Source organism: Pelecanus crispus, chromosome W (genome assembly GCF_030463565.1).
Source record: "Pelecanus crispus isolate bPelCri1 chromosome W, bPelCri1.pri, whole genome shotgun sequence".
Taxonomy (NCBI): domain Eukaryota; kingdom Metazoa; phylum Chordata; class Aves; order Pelecaniformes; family Pelecanidae; genus Pelecanus; species Pelecanus crispus.
The window spans coordinates 17,206,872-17,227,207 of record NC_134675.1 but is presented as its reverse complement, the minus strand read 5'-3'; the positions used below and the strand labels follow the sequence as shown (position 1 = coordinate 17,227,207).

Below are 20,336 nucleotides of genomic sequence, written 5' to 3'. Positions count from 1 at the left end.
TTGGCCTCCAAATTCTGCTAAGCATTTTACAAATAATTTTGTACACCAAAAGATGTTAGGACATCTTAGTTGATCTGTAACCATTCTTGGAGCATATGAAAGCTCTAGCAACAAATTTCTTTGCTAAAAATACACTGTTCATTTCACATGCTGTTCACCCATTTGGTATATGTGACTTTAAAAAAAAAAATCAATCCACAGTCACACTAGATAAAACAAGAGGCTCCCTAAATTTTTTATACAGTCCTTTCTACAAAATTGAATTTTTTTATTCTCTCCTTCACTTTTTGCTTTTATTTATTTATTTTCACTATTTTAGCTTAGCAAATCCATGTGTCTACTTTAAAAATAATGAAAATGCTTAAAATAATCAGAAAAAGTCAAGATGTTTAATGTCAATTAATATGGACTGTATAAACTATCACTATAAGATGTAATCATTAAAACATAGCATCAGGCTGACACCCTACCACATATACAAATTGAAAATATGCGCCGCATTATGTACCTGCTCATTTATTTAGTCTGACTTTTTAAAATTAAAATCTGACGAGGGTTTAAAAATATATAACCATGCTTATGACTAGGGTCCATTTACTTTTTTAACAGCATTTGAAGTTGGTATTAAAGCTAGTTTTGCTTTTCAAGTTCCCAAGCAAATTTTATTTGTAATAAAGTGAAATTCAGCTAGAAACAAGAAAAAATATTTTTATTATCAATTTTAAGAGGGATATTAAAATCACTTAATAATAAAACCCCCTTTTATTTCTTTGAAGACTATGTAACCTGCCCTTAATACTTAGGAAATTTGAAAGTGACAGGCACACCTTGCTGAATAAATTTTAAGAGTTATTAAGAATAACAAAAAATACTGAATCTTAGCTTCAGTTCTGTTTAAGGCACCATGTAATAGCCGAGGTACAATGATCCCTGATGTACATTCTTAAATGGCAATGGTCCATCTAGCCACCTATTCAAATTCAATGCAATTGGGAATAAGTACAAGTGAGGTGTGCCAGTTACACTACCTTATTAAATTTTTGTAAAAATTTAAATTCACTTTAGTAATCAGGAAATATCTTTTGAAAAGAAAATGATGCAGGTTGCTACATCCCTTACATTCTATAAATTATCATTTATGAAAGCAGCAGATTGAACTAGTAGTAGGAAAAGACCTGGAACAGAAGAAAGTCATCCAAAAGGAATGTTTTTCTGTATGTCCAGTTCAGCAGAAGTAGCATGTACACTTAAAAAAAAATCAAGTCACTTCTTTTCTGGTTCAGTTTCTATCAACTACAGTACCACTCAACAACCAAAAGCATCTGTGCAGTGGTCTCAAATATAGAATCAGTAGTCTCCAAAACCAGAGGAACTGGCATGCAAATAAAATCTGGAGCTGTTGATTTTAAAGGAAGCTTGTATTGTTTACATGGTGATCAGATAATTAGGTATGCCTACAGCATACACATTACTGCGTTGTTACAATTCTATCACTCATTCTGCATTTGTAAATGCAGTGAAAACACTTCTTCCTTACAGAAAGAAAACAGTAGATCTTCCCAACCCTCCAGCATTATGATAAAAATACCCCTAGAATGCTCACAATTTCATCAAAATAGTGTCTTCTAGTTCTGTTCAATGAAAAGCACCTTTTCTAACAAATTTGATGCACCTGCTGTCAAATGAGCATGCCTCCAGTATGGGTCAAAGAAAGTATTTCTTTTAATATTTCACAGAAGTGCATCTAATTAAAAATCTATGTATACGAAATCATTATGACAAATAATTAACATTAAAATATTTTTAAACTATGAAAAAAATAAGTTATTTTAATTTTAAGAGGACAAAAGCATTAACATTAAAAGCTTGGCAAAAATCTTCCTTGACACTTAAAACTAGGAAAACTCATAATATCGAGTAACCAATGTAAAATGATTTTGCTTACAAATTTTTTTTTAAACATCTGGCAAAATGCATACACCCATTTCATTTCACAACTCCAATAAAAGGTAATGTTCAGCACAGCTAAAATTTGATAAGTCACCTTTCAGACCTATTCTCTCCTCCCCCCCCCCCCCGTTAAGTCCAGCATCAACAGGGCTAATGTAGTTGGGGGGGTGCTTCAATATTAGACTGCAGTATATGTATTTCCAGTAGCACTGCATTGTCTGATGGACTGAGTATTTGTAACAATGTGCTCATTATGAAGTGGGTTCAGGAGGCTCTGCTCTACTCCACTCTCAAGCACTGGCTGCTGCATGCAGCCCACCTGAAATGCCTGGTTTAGTTCTGTTTTCTCCCTCTTGGCTTGTGGCTCTCCATTTTCATCCAGCTCTTCTTCTATTTCACTTTCAACTTCGCTGCCCTCCTCTGCACAAAAAAACAACCAAGAAAAAATAGCACAAAGGGAAAAAATCTAAATACAAGGGCCTTTATTTTGCAAATAACATGAAATATGAAAACACAGGGAAGTGTAGCAACCTGATAAAGTAGAAACTGAAAGCTCAACATATTATTGAGAAAAGTCAATAAATACTACAGATAAATAGGGTAATGAACTCTCTCTAATATATCTCATTTTACTGATAAGGAAACTGAACTGAAGACAGGTTGACTTGCTCCAAATCATACAACCAGTGTAAGAATGGAGAACAAATTAAGCCTTCAATCTACAAAGAGGACATAAACTCATTTCTTACTATATCCTTCAGTAACAATTAGCAAGTTATTTGGCAAGTGCTTGGACCCAATTTCGCCATCTTCACTTATCAAACACAGCATTCACTACAAATGTAGATATTTGTACATGCTCATCATATCTTCCTTTTTCCAACTGTCCATCCCCTTCAACTCTCTCCCCAAGATATAGAGCTAAATTATGGGTGAAATTTTGAAAATTTCTTGTGTAAATAATAAACATTAAAAAAAAATTTCCTATTAAGAATCTACAGTATTCTAGTAATTTTATATACTATATATCATGTATAGCATATTGTACCCATATAATAATAATATACACATAATTAAAATTATGATACAGCTTTAGATTCTGCTTTACTATATTTTCAAAAAAGAAGTTTTGCTCCAAGAGACACATTAGTTCTATATAAAATTATACATTTGAGATATTTGACTGCTTACCTTTATCCATATTTCCAGGGGATATAGCATTTAAATCACCAAACTGCAAAATAAACAATAAAAAGTGTGGACATAGTCCTACACAAACATGACCTTAGATTATCTATGATGAAGCCAGTACTATGCTCCAATGGCTTGTGGCTAGTATGAAACTGCATGCATGTGACTGCAGTCACATCCATAGTATACCAGTTCATTTTCCATTACATCATATTCGTGTTCATATTAAGGAAATTAACATTAAAATAAAAAGTCCTCAGCAATTAAAACAATGGAATTAAACACATGTTTTTGTTTATTTTAGGGTGACTTCTGTCAAGGCCTTTGTTGCTTTGAGTGAGATATTTCTGATGTAGAATGCCAGAAAATGATTGGTGTCCATTTTTAAACTGCAATATTTTAAGCAAAAGCTCTTTTAAAAGTTCCCCTGAGAAGGTGTGTCACTAAAGGCAGTTACAATGTAGCAAAACTATATGTAAGGTAAATAAATGGCACCGCTGAAAATAGGGTTTATGGTTATTACAGTGTATTCTGCTAACTAGTTTACTTATACAAAAAACAAAGTGAAAAGTTGCTCACAAGTAAAAAAATGCAACCTTTCCTTGTCTGAGTCATCTACCTGTCTCTTAAATGAGAAGCAGCAGAGCATAATTTGATGAGTGAATCTCAAATGAAAGGAGTACAATATTTAGATAAATATATTTCTAACCATACCAGATTCAGTCCTTTTCAGAAATACAGAAAGATAAAACTTCAGTGAACACTAAACCAGCGTAAGCAGCAGCCCTATCCTTCCAGGTTCCCTCATACATACTCCCTCCTCACCTCCCCATACCCATCCTTTCACCTTAAATGTTCACATGGCCATGCAAAGAACCACATGACAGAACTGAGCCAAGAAAAAAAACCACAATTTTAATGGGGTTATTTTGCACAGGATGAATTCTCTGATCCAGTTAACCACAGGACTGCCTGAGTACTTGTGCCAGCATCAATGTCCAAATCTAAGGGGATGGGAGAGGAGGAGACAGTGTTTTTCTCAGCTGCAAAGCCAGTTTATACTGGCTTCAAGTGTTTGTCAAACTAGCCTTAGTCTTTCCCATTTTATTTCAACCAGTCAGTAAATGCAGAGAAACATAAGCAGCCATGCATTTATTTACATCTTCCCTGTTCCCCTCTCACCTCTAAAAGCTTTGGATTACATATTTTCTCTAAGATCATATCCATCTTAAGTTTACCAAAACATTATAGGAAGTCCCACAGTACATCAAAAACATTACATTTAACATATAACATGTCTGTCAAGAAAACAAGAACGTAGCAATACTAAACTTTTGCAATACTTTGCTATAAATGTAACGGCAGAGTTTAATCAAATATCTAATCAGAAACAGTCATTTATTTTTTCTAAAACATGTCTTATCAAGCAAACTATAAATTAAGCCAAGACTCCTCATCTCTATGAAAAAGTACATATTTTTATAATATTTAATTTATCTTGAGGGAAGAATGATATATCAAGTCATGCAAGGTGACTTACAACTTATCACTAAGATAAAACGATATGATGATCGTCAAGTATAAAAACATTAAGCTTCAGTCTGGTGAACCATCTATCATATGTCCACATGTATTCATTTTCTAGCACTTTAAAAGTACAATTCCTTGATGATAACTCCTAAGATAATGTGAATTCTTAAGCAACTCCCATGAAATTAAGTTAGGTGAGCTACTGAAAAAAAGAGGTCTGAGGTAAACTTCAGTTTGCAAATACCATGGACACACATATGACACAGTGGTTCTGAATTGAGATTATTTGAAACAAAATACATTGAAATATAGGCATGAAAATATGCCATGTCCCAATCCTGCAAGTACTTCTGTGCTACTTTCATTTCATGCATGTTGTCGGTTGGCCCTGGTTAACAGCCATTCGCTTACTTCCCCACCCCCCCATCCAGAGGGATGGGGGAGAAAATAGAAAGTACTGGAGTGAGAAAGGTCATGGATGAAGATAAAGACAGGGAGATCACTTACCAATTACTGTTACGGGCAAAACAGACACGACTTGTGTCTTGTATTTATTAAAATAAATATTTAATTACTGATTTGAGTAGTGGGAAGCAAAAGCAAAAAAGAACAAAACATTTAAACACTTAAGGAAAACATCTTTCTTCCCCCTTTCCCAGGCTCAACTTCACTCCAAGCAGCTCTCTTTTCCCCATGTTATTGTTGCAAGTTACACTCAATCCCTTCAGTGAGGCAACGGGTGGTGCAGGGAGGCTTGTGGTCAGTACATAGCAGTTTTTCTCTGCCACACCTTCCTTCTCACACTTTTCCTCTGGTCCGGCATGGATTCTCTGCAGGCTGCAGTTTCTTTGGGAATATCCCTCTGCTCTGGAGGTTCTCCACAGGCTGCAGGGAATATCTACTCCACCACGGAGCATCTCCTACTGCTCTGACATTGGTGTTCCCTCTGCTGTTTCTCACTCTCTTTTATTCCCTCCTCCTGTGCCTGTCTGGTGTTTTCCACCCTTTCTTAAATATGTTTTCAGAGAGGCACCCAAAACTTTGCTGATTGGCTCAGCTTTGGCCTGTGGTGGGTGCGTTGCCAAGCCAGCTAGAACTGGCTGTGTCGGGCAAAGGGCAGTCCCTTACCTCTTCTAACAGAGACCACCCCTGCAGCCCCCCCCAAAGCCTTGTGTTCTGGTTTCAGCTGGGATAGAGTTAATTTTCTTCCTAGTAGCTGGGATAGGGCTGTGTTTTGGATTTAGTATGAGAAGAATGCTGATAACACACTGATGTCTTAGTTGTTGCTAAGTACTGCTTATGCAAGTCAAGGACTTTTCAGCTTCCCATGCTCTGCCAGGTGCACAAGAAGCTGGGAGGGGGCACAGCCAGAATAGTTGATCCAAACTGACCAAAGGGCTATTCCATACCATATGACGTCATGCTCAGTATATAAACTGGAGGGGGTTGGCCAGGGAGCAGAGATCGCTGCTCAGGAACTGTCTGGGTATCGGTCGGCAGGTGGTGAGCAATTGCATTGTGCATCACTTGCTTTGTATATTATTATTATTATTGTTATTGTTATTGTTATCATTATTATATTGTTATTATTATCATTACCTTTTTGCTTTATTTCAAGTATTAAACTGTTCTTATCTCAACCCAGGAGTGTTTCTCACTCTTACTCCTCCGATTCTCTCCCCCATCCCACTGGGGTAGGGGGAGTGAGCGAGCAGCTGCATGGTGCTTAGTTGCTGGCTGGGGCTAAACCATGACACCTTGCCACATACAACCAACACATGTGAACAGTACCATTAAAACAAAACTAATTTCTGTCTGTGAGCCACCCTTCTGAAGTCAATGGGACTACTAATTTGTGTAAATACTTGTACTGGAATTTTAAGCATGTGTAAGTATGTGTAAATATATGTAAACATATCCCAGAAAGCAATTTTCCTATTATTCTGTTCCTTTATTATTTTCATGTAAGCTATTTAGTTTTCCAGAACTCAAAAAAGTAGGTTTCTACCTAGTAGGTTGATCTGCTTTTTTTTTTTTTTTTTGAGCAAACTCATTTGCAGAGAATCAGTGTTAGAAGTCATTGTGGTTTTAGTACTCTGAAAAACAATCAGCCAAGGAACCATGGATTAAGGTATATAACACAAATTTGAAGATGACAATGTATTTGCAACTCAATCTGCAACAGTTATGTTACAAAATATCCCATAGCTCCATGTAAACATTAAAGAAAATTGTAGATGCATATCCAAATTGATCACTAAATCCACCAATCCATTGTCTTGCATATTATCTTACCTCTCCCATAACTGCGATAGGCGTCTCTCCTGTTGCCTGAGCAACACGATGTTCTACTAAGTAAAACATGTACTCATCATACAGCAAGCGGATCAGATGAAAAGAGCCAAAGCTAGCAGCACTGCGTAAGGTTAAATCTCGAATCACCATTGAGCTATTTAAATACGGGGAAAAAAATTATGAAATAAATAACACAATTCTTTAATAATTTATTAATATGGAATATGCACTTCAAGAATAATATTTTTTAAAGTAATGCTATCCACAAACAGCTGATTTATGGCGTCTTCAGAAAGAAATGCCTGGGAAAGACAATTATTTGCCTCTCCCCTTTTTCTGAAAGCATGGTTGGAGACCACATTACACAACTAGAAGCTAAATTTTCAAAAAGACAGGAAGGGTTTTGTTTTGGTATATGCACAATTACCAATATCTGAGTGCATGTAAAAACTGACCTTAGTGGAAGGAAGTTCTTTGTTAAAATTTTAAATAATAAAATTGTATTAAGATTATTTAATTTTAAACAAAGTAGTCCAAAATATTGTGTCTGTTGTGCTCACATTCCTAGTTCAAAGGTTATAATTGGTATGATTTTTAAACTTGTAAAATTTAAATAAGTTTGTGTATACCTTATAATAGAAAAATGCAGATTGTGGATGAAAACATCCATATGATACCCTCAGAAAGTAGATGCTACAATGTACCATTCTGAAAAAACCTAGCTTTACTATAACTGATACAGTAGCAGATGACATGGAATATTTTTCTTGATGACAAATATTGTCTTGCTGTCTTTACACATTAAAAAATATTTTGTTTTCCCCACATAATAAAAATAGAAGCCATGGTATTTTAATAAATAGTATTAAGAACATTGGCTTTAAAATTGTATAGCTATTCAATCCAAAATGTTTCACAGAATGTTTCCAAATCAGGATAAAATTCTAACCTCATTACACTTGCACAAGGCCTTTAAAATAATATACAAGGATCATTTCATCCACTGCTGAGTTGCACATAGCCCTGTGTTTAATGTTAACAACATTAATCTTTCGGGGAGGGGGGCTCTTCATTTCTTGGGAACTATTGTCCGATATTAATTTTGTCAACATTATTACAGCATACAGTTCAGCAAATAATAAGATAGCTAAAATAATTTAGAAGACTATTAAGAACTACCTGTAGAAAGACCATTTTAAAAGAAATTGCCGTGCTGCTTTAGGAAAGCTGGGTCTTCCTTCATATGGTTTCAATGCTTGCATCATTACATTATCAAGCCAGGCAGCCCACTGCTCCAGAGTGCTCTGCTGCTGAAGAGTCATCTTGAAATCTGTTTCTAGTCTTTGAACCATATTGTCATCACACTGACACACCCAGGAAGCCTGTTCCTGTTACAACACATGGCAAACATGAAAGCAAAACACAAAATGTAAATTATTCTTAAAGATTGAACAATTAAATGAAAAGGATGAAATACACTTATTAGACAAACTAATGAGCATTTTTATTTTCATGTCTCTCTCAGTTTTGTTGGAAGAAAATGAGAGTAAGGAACCAAAAGTATGAAAATGGGCATCAAATAAAGCACACACACACACAAAAATACAATGGAAAAAACACAAATACATTGCAATGTTTCATATTCATTTTCATGAAAGAATTTTTAGCTTCCCTCATTCATAATTTTTTGAGTAAAAATTTCAGGAAATGTCAGGCTTGGGACTACAGGAAGAAGGAGTGGAAAGGACAGTCAAATGGAACTTGAGAGAGTAAGAAATAAAGAGGAACCAAGAAACCAAAATACCATGGTTCCTATTGCTTTGAAGTAGTTAAGACCAAATACAATTTCTGTTACATTTTTTAATTTTTACTTAAAAACATTTTTACTTAAAAACATTTTAAAACATTTTAAAATTACATTTTTACTTTAAAAAAAGCTTTGTTTTATAGGTGTCCTGGTTTCGGCTGGAATAGAGTTAATTTTCTTCCTAGCAGCAGGCATAGTGCTGTGTTTTGGATTTAGTATGAGAAGAATGCTGATAACACACTGATGTTTTAGTTGTTGCTAAGTACTGCTTATGCTAGTCAAGGACTTTTCAGCTTCCCATGCTCTGCCAGGTGCACAAGAAGCGGGGAGGGGGCACAGCCAGAATAGTTGATCCAAACTGACCAAAGGGCTATTCCATACCATACGGCGTCATGCTCAGTATATAAACTGGGGGGGAGGTTGGCCGGGGAGCAGCGATCGCTGCTCGGGAAGTGTCTGGGTATCGGTCAGCGGGTGGTGAGCAATTGCATTGTACATCACTTGCTTTGTATATTGTTATTATTATCATTATTATATTGTTATTATTATAATTACTATTTTACTTTATTTCAATTATTAAACTGTTCTTATCTCAACCCAGGAGTGTTTCTCACTCTTACTCCTCCGATTCTCTCCCCCATCCCACTGGGGTAGGGGGAGTGAGGGAGCAGCTGCGTGGTGCTTAGTTGCTGGCTGGGGCTAAACCATGACAATAGGCAAAAAAGGGTGGTTGTGTTTATCCATAGTCTGCAATATATTGCACATTGCTTAATGAGTAATATAAATGGCACACAACTGGACAAACAGTCCATGTACAATAATGAGCAATTCACAGTATTATCATAGAATGTGATTATATTACATTTTTAAGTTTAAGTAAGACCAATAAGACACTTCTGTTAAATAGAACTTAGAGAAAACCAATATCGATTTAATATAGGCCATATTCTTAAACTCTAGCTATCACACGCCAAGTTAACATCTCAACATTCATAGACCCTATATCTTACCACAGAACAATATTTAATATACCATATATTTGGTCACATACTAAATCTTAGGTAGTTTGCACACCATTATGCAATATAACTATATCTGTGTTAAATTTTATTTATTCAAAGGTGTTTGCAACAAGCAAAACCAATTTAACTGTTGCTAGTGAACTTCGGAACTTCTGTTAAGATAAAAATGTGTTAAAATGTTTGTTCATGAAAGAAGACAAACGTATGACTACCAGTAATCTGGGCCATGTCAGTTAGTTGAGCAACAGGAGAAAATTAATGTTTCTTCTAAGGAGAAGAAAGAAGTAAAAGGGAAACCTTTTTCTAAACCTAATGAAAAATAATAAATTGATGTTTTACAGATAACTAGAAACTAGTTCTAACCAGTTACTTAGGAATGGCTGGAAATGTAAACACAAAAAATTAAAGAAAGTATACTAATGATATTGTCTTTGAAATAAAAATAAATGTAATGAAACAATCTGTACTAGAAATAGTGCTGTATGATCAATATTTTTTTATGGAAGATCAGAAGCTATACTACTATCCAAGATTTCATCTTCAGGCACTGTTCATGCTATTCATTATAAGAACACATGTACTCTACACTTTCATCTGCATTAAATAAAAAGTGGCAGAATGCATGGTCTGAAAGATAAGAAGCCTTCAGAGAAAATGGAAATAGATAATGGTTCTGAGGTGTTATTTTCTTTACGGCCAAAGTGTAAGCTGGAAACTTTCAACTGAATCACTGCATATATAAAAATCAGCAAAATGTTCCTACTTTGCTTTCTTGATGGAATAATAAGAACTAACAATAAAAATAAAAAATTTGGGGGGAAATAAAAATTTTTTAAAGTCTGTTTTTTAAACACAGTTTACCTGTACATTGGCAAAATCAACACGGTTGAGATCACTGAGCATCTGGTTGATCTGAGAAGTGTTCTGAAGCACAGCCCGAGCTGCCTGAGCCAGGTGATTAAGAGATGTGTATCTTCTCAAAGTCTGGGCAAAGGCACTTACAGCGGCAACCTATGAAGAAATCCATTTATCTGAACACATTGTACTTATCAACAGGTCTTCTGTTTCATCTATTTTAATTTTAAAATTGCTGTATTAATTTATGAGCCCTCAGATATTGCAATTCACATATAATGGAACAAATACAGTTTTTCCTATTAATGTTTTCTGGAAAAAAAAAAAAGTTATTTCCAATCCCATGTTTCATGTTTGAAGTTCAACCTAAATATGAGATTTAGCATAAAAGTTAAAATGCTGCTACTTTTAGATCTTAAATGACATCTAATGTAAAATTGCATAAAGTGAAGAAAACTGCAGCAAACTTTGTTTACCTTGGTTTGTATCATTCTCTGTGGAATATTGTTCATGGCACAGGAAAGCCAACCTTCAAGGCTTTTTGCAAAATTGCGAATGGCTTGGGTCAAGGCACCTAAACATTAAAAGAATAAAAATAAAATGAAAAAGATGGCAAGGTGCCTCTCTTGAAACCTTTTGCATACTCAGTATTTAAATACGCCACATTGAGATCTGCTGCATTTATTGGCTGTGCTGGTTTTGGCTGGGATAGAGTTAATTTTCTTCATAGTAGCTAGTATGGGGCTATGTTTTGGATTTGTGACCAAAACAGTGTTGATAACACAGGGATGTTTTCGTTACTGCTGAGCAGTGCTTACAAAGATTCAAGGCATTTTCTGCTTCTCACACCACCCCAGCAGCGAGTAGGCTGGGGTGCACAAGACGTTGGGAGGGGACACAGCCCCAAATGACCAAAGGGATATTCCGTACCATATGATGTCATACTCAGCAATAAAAACTGGGGGAAGAAGGAGGAAGGGGGGGGACATTCACAGTGATGGCCTTTGTCTTCCCAAGTAACTGTTACGCGCGATGGAGCCCTGCTTTCCTGGAGATGGCCCTAAACACCTGCCTGCCAATGGGAAGTAGTGAAGGAATTCCTTGTTTCGCTTTGCTTGTGTGCGCAGTTTTTGCTTTACTTATTAAGCTGTCTTTATCTCAACCCACGAGTTTTCTCACTTTTACCCTTCCGATTCTCTCCCCCATCCCACTGGAGGGGGAGTGAGCAAGCGGCTGCGTGGTGCTTAGTTGCCAGCTGGGGTTAAACCGCGACAGTCCTTTTTGGCGCCCAACGCGGGGCTTGAAGGGTTCGAGATAACAACAGATTTGATTGGAATGTGCTAGATCGAATTTATAGCTGTTATTGCTGTTTAGCTATTAATTGACAGGCTCCTGTGCTTGCCATGGGGCTTGCGTGCCTCACTGTATATTAGAGTCTAGTGCTCGTTAGTGGCTGCTTTTTGCTTTTGCTGTAGTGCTGTACTGCTTATCATCTTACTCCACTGTGCCTGGGAACATTTTGATAACAGCAATGGCCATGCGCCTGGACTGGCAGATGGCCAGGACATCACTGCTGTTTCTGTGCTGCTGTACTGGAGAGGCTGGAACTCCAATGAGAACTCGAGTCGAAGAGACTGTGACCTGTGGATGAGTCCACGTGGGAGCAGGTCACCCCGAAGCGTCTGTGGCCGTGGATAAGTCCATGCCAGAGCAGATACATCTCGAAGCATCTGTGGCCATGGTTATGTCTGTGCTGCAGCAGGTATACCTCTGAAGGGATTGTGGCCCAAGGATAAGTCCACACTGGAGAAGTTACACCTTGAAGCACTTGTGGCTGTGGTTATGTCCATGCTGCAGCAGGTACACCCTGAAGCATCAGTGGCTGTGCATAAGGTCATGCTGGAGCATCTCAAAGCGTGTGACCATGGATAAGCCCATGACAGAGCAGATACATCCCTGGAGGGACTGCAGCCATGGGTAAGGCCATGTTGGAGCAGGTTTACTCCTGAAGGGACTGTGGCTGTGGGTAAGGCCACGCTGGAGCAGGTGCACCTCAAAGAGACTGTGGCTCTGGATAAGTCTATGCCACAGCAGGTATACCCCTGGAGAGACTGTGGCTCACAGATAGGGTTCCACATTGAAGCAGGTACACCCCTAAGGGACTGCAGTCTGTGGATAAGTCCAAGCCAGAGCAGGGGCAAGGGGAGGAGTTCATTGCAATGTTAAACCCTATGATCTGGTCCAAAGGCACCAGGGGTGGAGATTGTAATGGAAATACCTTTAAATTGTTGTAACCCATGATTTGAGTTGCATGTCATGGGAATTACTATAGCAGGAGCCACCTGAACCAATGGAGGACAAGTCTTACAAGAAGCAGTGCAAGTGCAGCAGTGACCCGACCTGAGCTGGCTTTGGTGCCCAATAACTCCATGCAACACACGACCTCTCCTGTCCTGAGTGACCACCATAACAGATGGAGCCCAAAGTCATGGACTAAATAAACTCAATGGACATTTTGCTGCTGGCTCATATTCAACTTGCTTTCCACCAGGACCCCCAGGTTCTTCTCTGCAAAGTTGCTTTGTAGACAGTCAGCCCCCCAGTCTATGTTGTTGCATGGGGTTATTCTATCCCAGCTGCAAGACTTGGCATTTATCCACATTAAACTTCATGAGGATCCCATCAGTCCATTTCTCTGGCCTTTCCAGGTCCCTCTGACCTCCAGCATGTAGAGCCCCCCCCCCCCCCCCATTTGGTATCATCTGTAAACGTGCTGAGAGTGCATTCTGTCCCATCATCCAGGTCACTAATGAAGACCTTAAACAGCATTGGTCCCAGTACTGATCCCTGAGAGACCCTGCTAGTTACCGGCCCACAGCTGGACTTTGCACCACAGATCACAACTCCTTGAGCCCAGCAGTCTAGGTGATTTTCCACCCACCTTATCATTCACTTATCCAGCCCATATCTCAACAATTTGGTGATAAGGAGATTATGGGAGACTATGTCAAAGGCCTTTCTTCAGTCAAGGTATACAACATCCACTGCCTCCCCTTGTCCACAGTGCCAGTCACCTCATCATAGAAAGCAATGATTTGCCCTTGGTAAATCCACCTTGGCTGCTCCCATCACCTTCTTGTCCTTCATGTATTTACAAATAGCTTCCAGGAGGACTTGTTCCATAACCTTTCTAGGGACTGAGGTGAGGCTGACTGTCCTGTAGTTCCTGGTATCCTCCTTTTTGTCCTTGAAGATGGGTGTGATATGACTTTTTCCAGTCATCATGAACTTCACCCAGTTGCTGTGACCTTTTGAGGATGATAGAGAGTTGCCTTGCAATGACATCAGTCAGCTCCTTCAGCACCTTTGGATGCATCCCACCTGGTCCCATGGGCTTGTATACATCTAAAAGGCTTAAGTGCTCCTTAACTGCATCTTCCTAGTTACAGGAGACTCTGATTTCTAGCCAGCTCTAGCAGTTCTAACAGGCTCTGTCAGCTGTTCTTGATTAAAGAGGGCATTGAGCTTTTGTTCCAGCTGACTCCTGATTAGGGACAGTCAAGCACCCTTTCAGCAACTACTAGGGAGTGGCCTATATAAGTGCCAGCCTAGAGCACAATGAACAAAGTCAGTAGTTTGTAGTGAGTGGGGTCTAGTAACTACTTAGGGCAGTGTCTGTATCCTCAAAAATGGTGGGGATGTGTTATAGGACATGGTCCCTAGCAGCTGTTAGAGCAACTGTCCCTGAAATGTCAGAAGCCTTGGCCTAGATGGAGCTCCAGAAGGAGGATACAGCCTCAGGTTTTGCTGATGCTGGGGCAGCAGAAGATAGTCTTATAGCCTGCGGGTGGTGTGCGCTTGTTGAGGATCTGTGTTGTCAAGTAAAGGAGCTATGGGAGGAGGTCAGCAGACTGCACAGCATCAGAGATGGTGAGAAAGAGATCTGACCAGTTCTCCTCTGAAATCCTGTAGCTTCAAGAGCACAAACCCCCAACTGTACTGAAGGAGGAGCAGGAGCAGTTTGTGCTTATTGGGTTGGGAAGTGGGGACTCCCATGATGGTGGAGGGTGGAAGCTTGTGACTTCTGGCACCAGGAGGAAGGCTCCTTCTCCACCTGAAGATTTGCAACTACAAAATAGAATCAGTGCCCTCATAGCAGATGAGGAGCTGGGAGGTCTGTCAAACAAAGCATCCATGCTGGTGGAACCTGAGTCATGTGGTAGTGAATAACTCACTGCTGAGTTGTTTAGGGAGGTTTGCTTGCTGGGGGCTTGGATGTGGGACACGGTTGAAAACCAGCTAAGGCTTCTCTGGCCCTCAGGCTATTAATCTCTGCTGCTCTTCCATGTGGGCACCAATGATACTGCAAAGGGAGACATACCTGGAAAGTGTCAAGTGTGGCTATATGACTCTGGGGGCAATAGTCAAGGACATGGGGGCCTTGGTGGTGTTCTTCTTGATCTTACTGGTGAGGGGAAAGAGCTTGAGGATGAAGGGATGGATCCTGCAGGTCAACGATTGGGTGTGTGGCTGGTGTTGGCAGCAAGGTTTTCATTTTTTACAGAATCACAGAATAGTTGAGGTTGGAAGGGAGTCTCTGGGGGTCATCTTGTCCAACCCCCTGCTCAAGCAGGGCCACCTAGAGCACCACTGAAAAGAGCCTGGCTCCATCCTCTATGCACCTTCCCTTCAGGTATTTAAACACACTGATAAGATCCCCCCCACACCTGAAGCCTTCTTTTTTCTAGGATAAACAGTCCCAGGTCTCTCAGCCTTTCCTCACAGGAGAGATGCTTCAGTCCCTTAAACATCTTCATGGCCCTTCATTAGATTCTCTCCAGTATGTCCATGTCTCTCTTGTACTGGGGAGCCCAGAACTGGACACAGGACTCCAGGTGCACAGTACTCAGCTGGTGCTGAATAAAGGGGAAGGATCGCCTACCTGGACCTACTGGCAATGCTTTGCCTAATGCAGCCCAGGATACCATTAGCCCTCTTTGCGGCAAGGGCACACCACTGGCTCATGTTCAACTTGGTGTCCACCAAGACCCGTAGGTCCTTTTCTGCAAAGCTGCTTTCCAGCTGGCTGCCCCCCTCCCCCCGGCATGTACCAGTGCATGGGGTTGTTCTTCCCCAGGGGCATGACTTGGCACTCACTCCTGCTTGTTGAAGTACATGAGGTTCCTGTCAGCTCATTTCTACAGGCTGTTGATATCTCTCTGAATGGCATTCTCCAAAAGAGGTTTTACAAAATAACTTTTCCTGTAGTTGCTAGGCCCTGACAGAATAGCAGAAAAGGGGTGCTTCTAGCGCATGCCCATGACCAAAAGCCATAGGGGTGGCTGTTAAAATTTTTAGTCAGTACCCTTTTGTTGTAAACCACCTTCTGGTCTGCTGGAGGGGTCTGGTTTCTATTGCTCATTTCAGCTTATTCCCAGCGATAGGGCACTGCTCTATCACAGTCTTTTTAGGGTCATCACTGTCTGGATTTGTGCTGTAATCCAACAAGGGATGACCAACAGTCAAGTGAGGAAGTCATAGACTGGATGGGCAAGCAAAGGATGTGGGGTAAACAGGAGGGACCTCATTCATAATCAACAAAACCGGGTTGAAAGCAGACCACGTCAAGCATATGCACATTACTAAGGAAGTGTCAGGAGATCAGCATTATGGGAAAGCTTTCACGCCCTTTTGGGGAAATTGGTACGACTGGGTGCCTCTCTGAAGTGTCTGCACACTTATGCATGCAACATGGGGAAAAATAGGAGGAATTAGACGTCTGTGAGCATTTGCAGGGCTACAATCTCAGGGATCACAGAGAGATTGTGGGATGGCTCATACAACTGGAGTGCTGCAATGGATGGATACAGACTCCTTAGGGAAAGCAAGCCAAGAAGGCGCTCTATATGAAAGAGGAGCTGGAATGCATGGAGCTGTGCCTAGGGATGGATGATAAGCCAGGTGAGAGCTTAAGGGTCCGGGTTAGATGGCATACCAACGTGGGTGATGTTGTGGGTATCTGATACAGACTGCTTGATCAGGAAGAAGATGATGAAGTCTTGTGGTGGGTTGACCTTGGCTGGCCACCAGGTGCCCACCAAGCTGCTCTATCATTCCCCCTTCTCAACAGAACGGGGGAGAAAAATGCAATGAAAAGCTCATGGGTCGAAATAAGGACAGGGAGACCATTCAGCAATTACCGTCACTAGCAAAACAGACTCAGCTTGGGAAAGATTAATGTAATTTATTGCCAATTAAGCAGAGTAGGATAATGAGGAATAGGAACAAATCTAAAAACACCTTCCCCCCACCCCTCCCTTCTTCCCGGGCTCAACTTCACTCCTGACTCTTCTACCTCCTCCTCCCCCTGAGCGGTGCAGGGGGATGGGGAATGGGGGTTGCGGTCAGTTCATAACGCTTTGTCTCTGCCTCTCCTTCCTCCTCACACTCTTCCCCAGCTCCAGCGTGGGGTCCCACCCACGGGATACAGCCCTCCATGACCTTCTCCAATGTGAGTCCTTCCCACAGGCTGCAGTTCTTCAAGAACTGCTCCAGCATGGGTCCTTTCCATGGGGTGCAGTCCTTAAGGAACGGACCGTTCCAGCGTGGGTCCCCCACTGGGTCACAGGTCCTGCCAGAAAACCTGCTCCAGCATGGGCTCTTCTCCACAGGGCCACTGTTCCTGCCAGGAGCCTGCTCTAGCATGGGCTCTCCATGGGCTGCAGCTTCCTTCGGGGCACACCCACCTGCTGTCGTGTGGGGTGACAATGTGCTTCACCATGGTCTTCACCAGGGGCTGCAGGGGAATCTCTGCTCCGGCGCCTGGAGCACCTCGTCCCCCTCCTTCTTCGCTGACCTTGGTGTCCGCAGAGTTGTTTCTCTCACATATTCTCACTCCTCTCTCCCAGCTGTTGTTGCACAGCAGTTTTTTACCCTTTCTTAAATATGTTATCACAGAGGTGACACAAATGTCTCTGATTGGCTCAGACTTTGGCCAGCAGCGGGTCCATCTTGGAGCCAGCTGGAACTGGCTCTGTCTGACATGGGGGCAGCTTCTGGTGTCTCCTCTCAGAAGCCATCCCTGCACCCCCCCACCTCTACCAAAACCTTGCCACATAAAGCCAGTACAGGTCGTCTTCAGGCAACTGGAATAAGCCTCATGTTCACAGGCTCTGGTTCTCATGAGAGACTTGAACAACCCCAGTATCTGCTAGAGGAACAACAAAGCAGGGCACAAGCAACCCAGGAGGACAGTTAAGCAGTGCAACTGGTTGCCCGGAGAGGTTTGTGTAGTTTCCGTCCTTAGATGTTTTCAAGACCTGATTGGGTAAGGCTTTGAGCAAACTGGTCTGAATTCAGCATTGACCATGCTTTGAGCAGGAGGTTGGACTAGAGACCTCCTGAGGTCCCTTCCAACCTGAATTATTCTTTGATTCTATTTTATGTAACAGTTATTTAGTTTCTGATTTAACGAGCAGAACTGACCACTTCACCTAAGACCCTTTCAAGAAACTTATGATCAGCAGTGAAAATTCTTTTTGGCATTCCTACAGGTGCATCAGTAATTGCAACAATTGTTTCCTATATCCCGAAAACTTCCATCATGAATTTTCCGCCTTCAATTTTTGCCTAAGAGCTTTTGCTTTTAAAGAGCAAAACCCTGTAGGAAATGGCAATTATTGCAATACTGCAGTTTCCTCAAGTAAGCTCGAAGTACCCTGAACCATTGCCAACATGCTGTTTATTTTAGTTCTGAAAAACAAAATGCAATGTGCAGTGTTCAAAGACAGTATCAATAAGCAATATATAAGAATGTGTTTAACAGAAGGTAGGATTGCTCTTACTGCTGTGAAATCTTGGTGGTGGAGAATGAATGATGCTACAATAATGAAGAAGAAAAAACTAGAAAAGGGAAATCATATTACCTTTAAGTGATTTTTTTTTCTTTTTCACTACATCTAAGAAGAAACAGTCCAAGTAAAGACTGGATTTTGTTTATGAGGCAAAACACCATTTTTGGTAGAGAAAGAATTAATGGTTAATGGAAGTCACCTAATATGAGAAATGCCCTTTTTCAACTTGAGTAATCAATGAATCTTGTAATTAAGAACTTCCACTAGCAAAGTTAGCCAATTTTCTTAAAAAAAAAAGAAATATTTTATTTTTCACAGCATCCTTTTCTTCAAATTTGTAGTGATGACTAGTTTATGTAACTGCCCCCAAATGTGGATGTTCATCTGAAATTTAATTTGGTTTATGAAACTTCTGTACTAGCTCTATGGAACAGGCTTTTTTGTCTTTTTTTTTTTTTTCCTTTTTTGAGGTTTCCAGGCAAAGAACAAACGCTCTTTTGCACTGCCAATCATCTAACCCACTTATGCTTCTACATAAACATTTTTTGTATGCACTTCCCAATTAACTAAGCATTCACTCATGTTAATTTATTACCCGCAGAATAAAAAAAAGTCAAAGTATAAGGAATGCTATAAATAATGTGTCAACGATATTTAGTTATTTAAGGAAATTATTATTGTTTTTCTGGACAAATGCTATGTAAAACACCTAACGTAAGATCTTTTTCACCCCACTGTATTACAGGATGATCTGTTGTAAAAAATAAGTGTGGAAAGCAACAGCTCAGTGTCATCCTGATTTGAAAAAAAAAAAAAGTCTTTAGCTATGAAGAAAGAGGAATTCTAAATTCTAAAGAAATAATATTCCCTCTTTCTAGCTAAACACTATATTATTAGAGGACAGTGATGTATAGAGTGATCACAAATTTCTAAGGAGCTCTGAAAATGATACACTAAATTTAAAAAAATTGCTGTCTTCTGCCCTGTGTCGTGGTTTAGCCCCAGCCAGCAACTAAGCACCACGCAGCCGCTCGCTCGCTCCCCCGACCCCGATGGGATGGGGGAGAGAATTGGAGGAGTAAGAGTGAGAAACACTCCTGGGTTGAGATAAGAACAGTTTAATAATTGAAATAAAGTAAAATAGTAATGATAATAATAACAATATAATAATGATAATAATAATAACAATATACAAAGCAAGTGATGCACAATGCAATTGCTCACCACCCGCCGACCGATACCCAGACAGTTCCCGAGCAGCGATCGCTGCCCCTGGCCAACCCCCCCCCCCCCCAGTTTATATACTGAGCATGACGTCATATGGTATGGAATAGCCCTTTGGTCAGTTTGGATCAACTATCCTGGCTGTGCCCCCTCCCAGTTTCTTGTGCACCTGGCAGAGCATGGGAAGCTGAAAAGTCCTTGACTGGCATAAGCAGTCCTTAGCAACAACTAAAACATCAGTGTGTTATCAACATTCTTCTCATTCTAAATCCAAAACACAGCCCTATGCCAGCTACTAGGAAGAAAATTAACTCTATTCCAGCCAAAACCAGGACACCTGTAAATAGTGGTTAACATACCCAGCCATTACCAAAAGCCTAAGCACCTACATGCTCCAAACATTCTTCAAGTTGATCTGGCTATCATCAAATTTGCCAAAAAACCTCTTCCACAGAGCCTTAAGAACCATCTGGTGCAAAATAAATGGCCTAAGTTCATCCTGGTGGTTTGTAAAGTGTTACTAAACACACATTAAGTTACATAGCAAAAAAAGTTACGAGGAGAACATTTATTTTTGGATAAGCATTCAAAAATCTTGGGTTCTCATCT

At 40.2% G+C, this 20,336-nt stretch overlaps 1 protein-coding gene across 2 annotated transcripts in view; it reads right to left on the bottom strand.

Moving 5' to 3' along the window:
* Positions 1–2,128: 2,128 nt before the first annotated feature.
* The window catches only part of LOC142596463 (transcription factor RFX3-like), a 107,193-nt gene continuing 88,985 nt past the window's right edge, over positions 2,129–20,336 (bottom strand). Inside the window, exons 11-17 of one of the 2 annotated variants that reach the window (XM_075725576.1) lie at positions 11,127–11,224; positions 10,657–10,806; positions 8,146–8,354; positions 6,967–7,120; positions 6,680–6,692; positions 3,142–3,234; positions 2,129–2,370 (exon numbers count right to left, since the gene is read on the bottom strand). In XM_075725576.1, the coding sequence (XP_075581691.1) occupies positions 2,129–2,370; positions 3,142–3,234; positions 6,680–6,692; positions 6,967–7,120; positions 8,146–8,354; positions 10,657–10,806; positions 11,127–11,224 (959 nt within the window). The remainder of the gene's footprint in view (positions 2,371–3,141; positions 3,235–6,679; positions 6,693–6,966; positions 7,121–8,145; positions 8,355–10,656; positions 10,807–11,126; positions 11,225–20,336) is intronic. The other variant, XM_075725577.1, reaches the window with a different exon arrangement.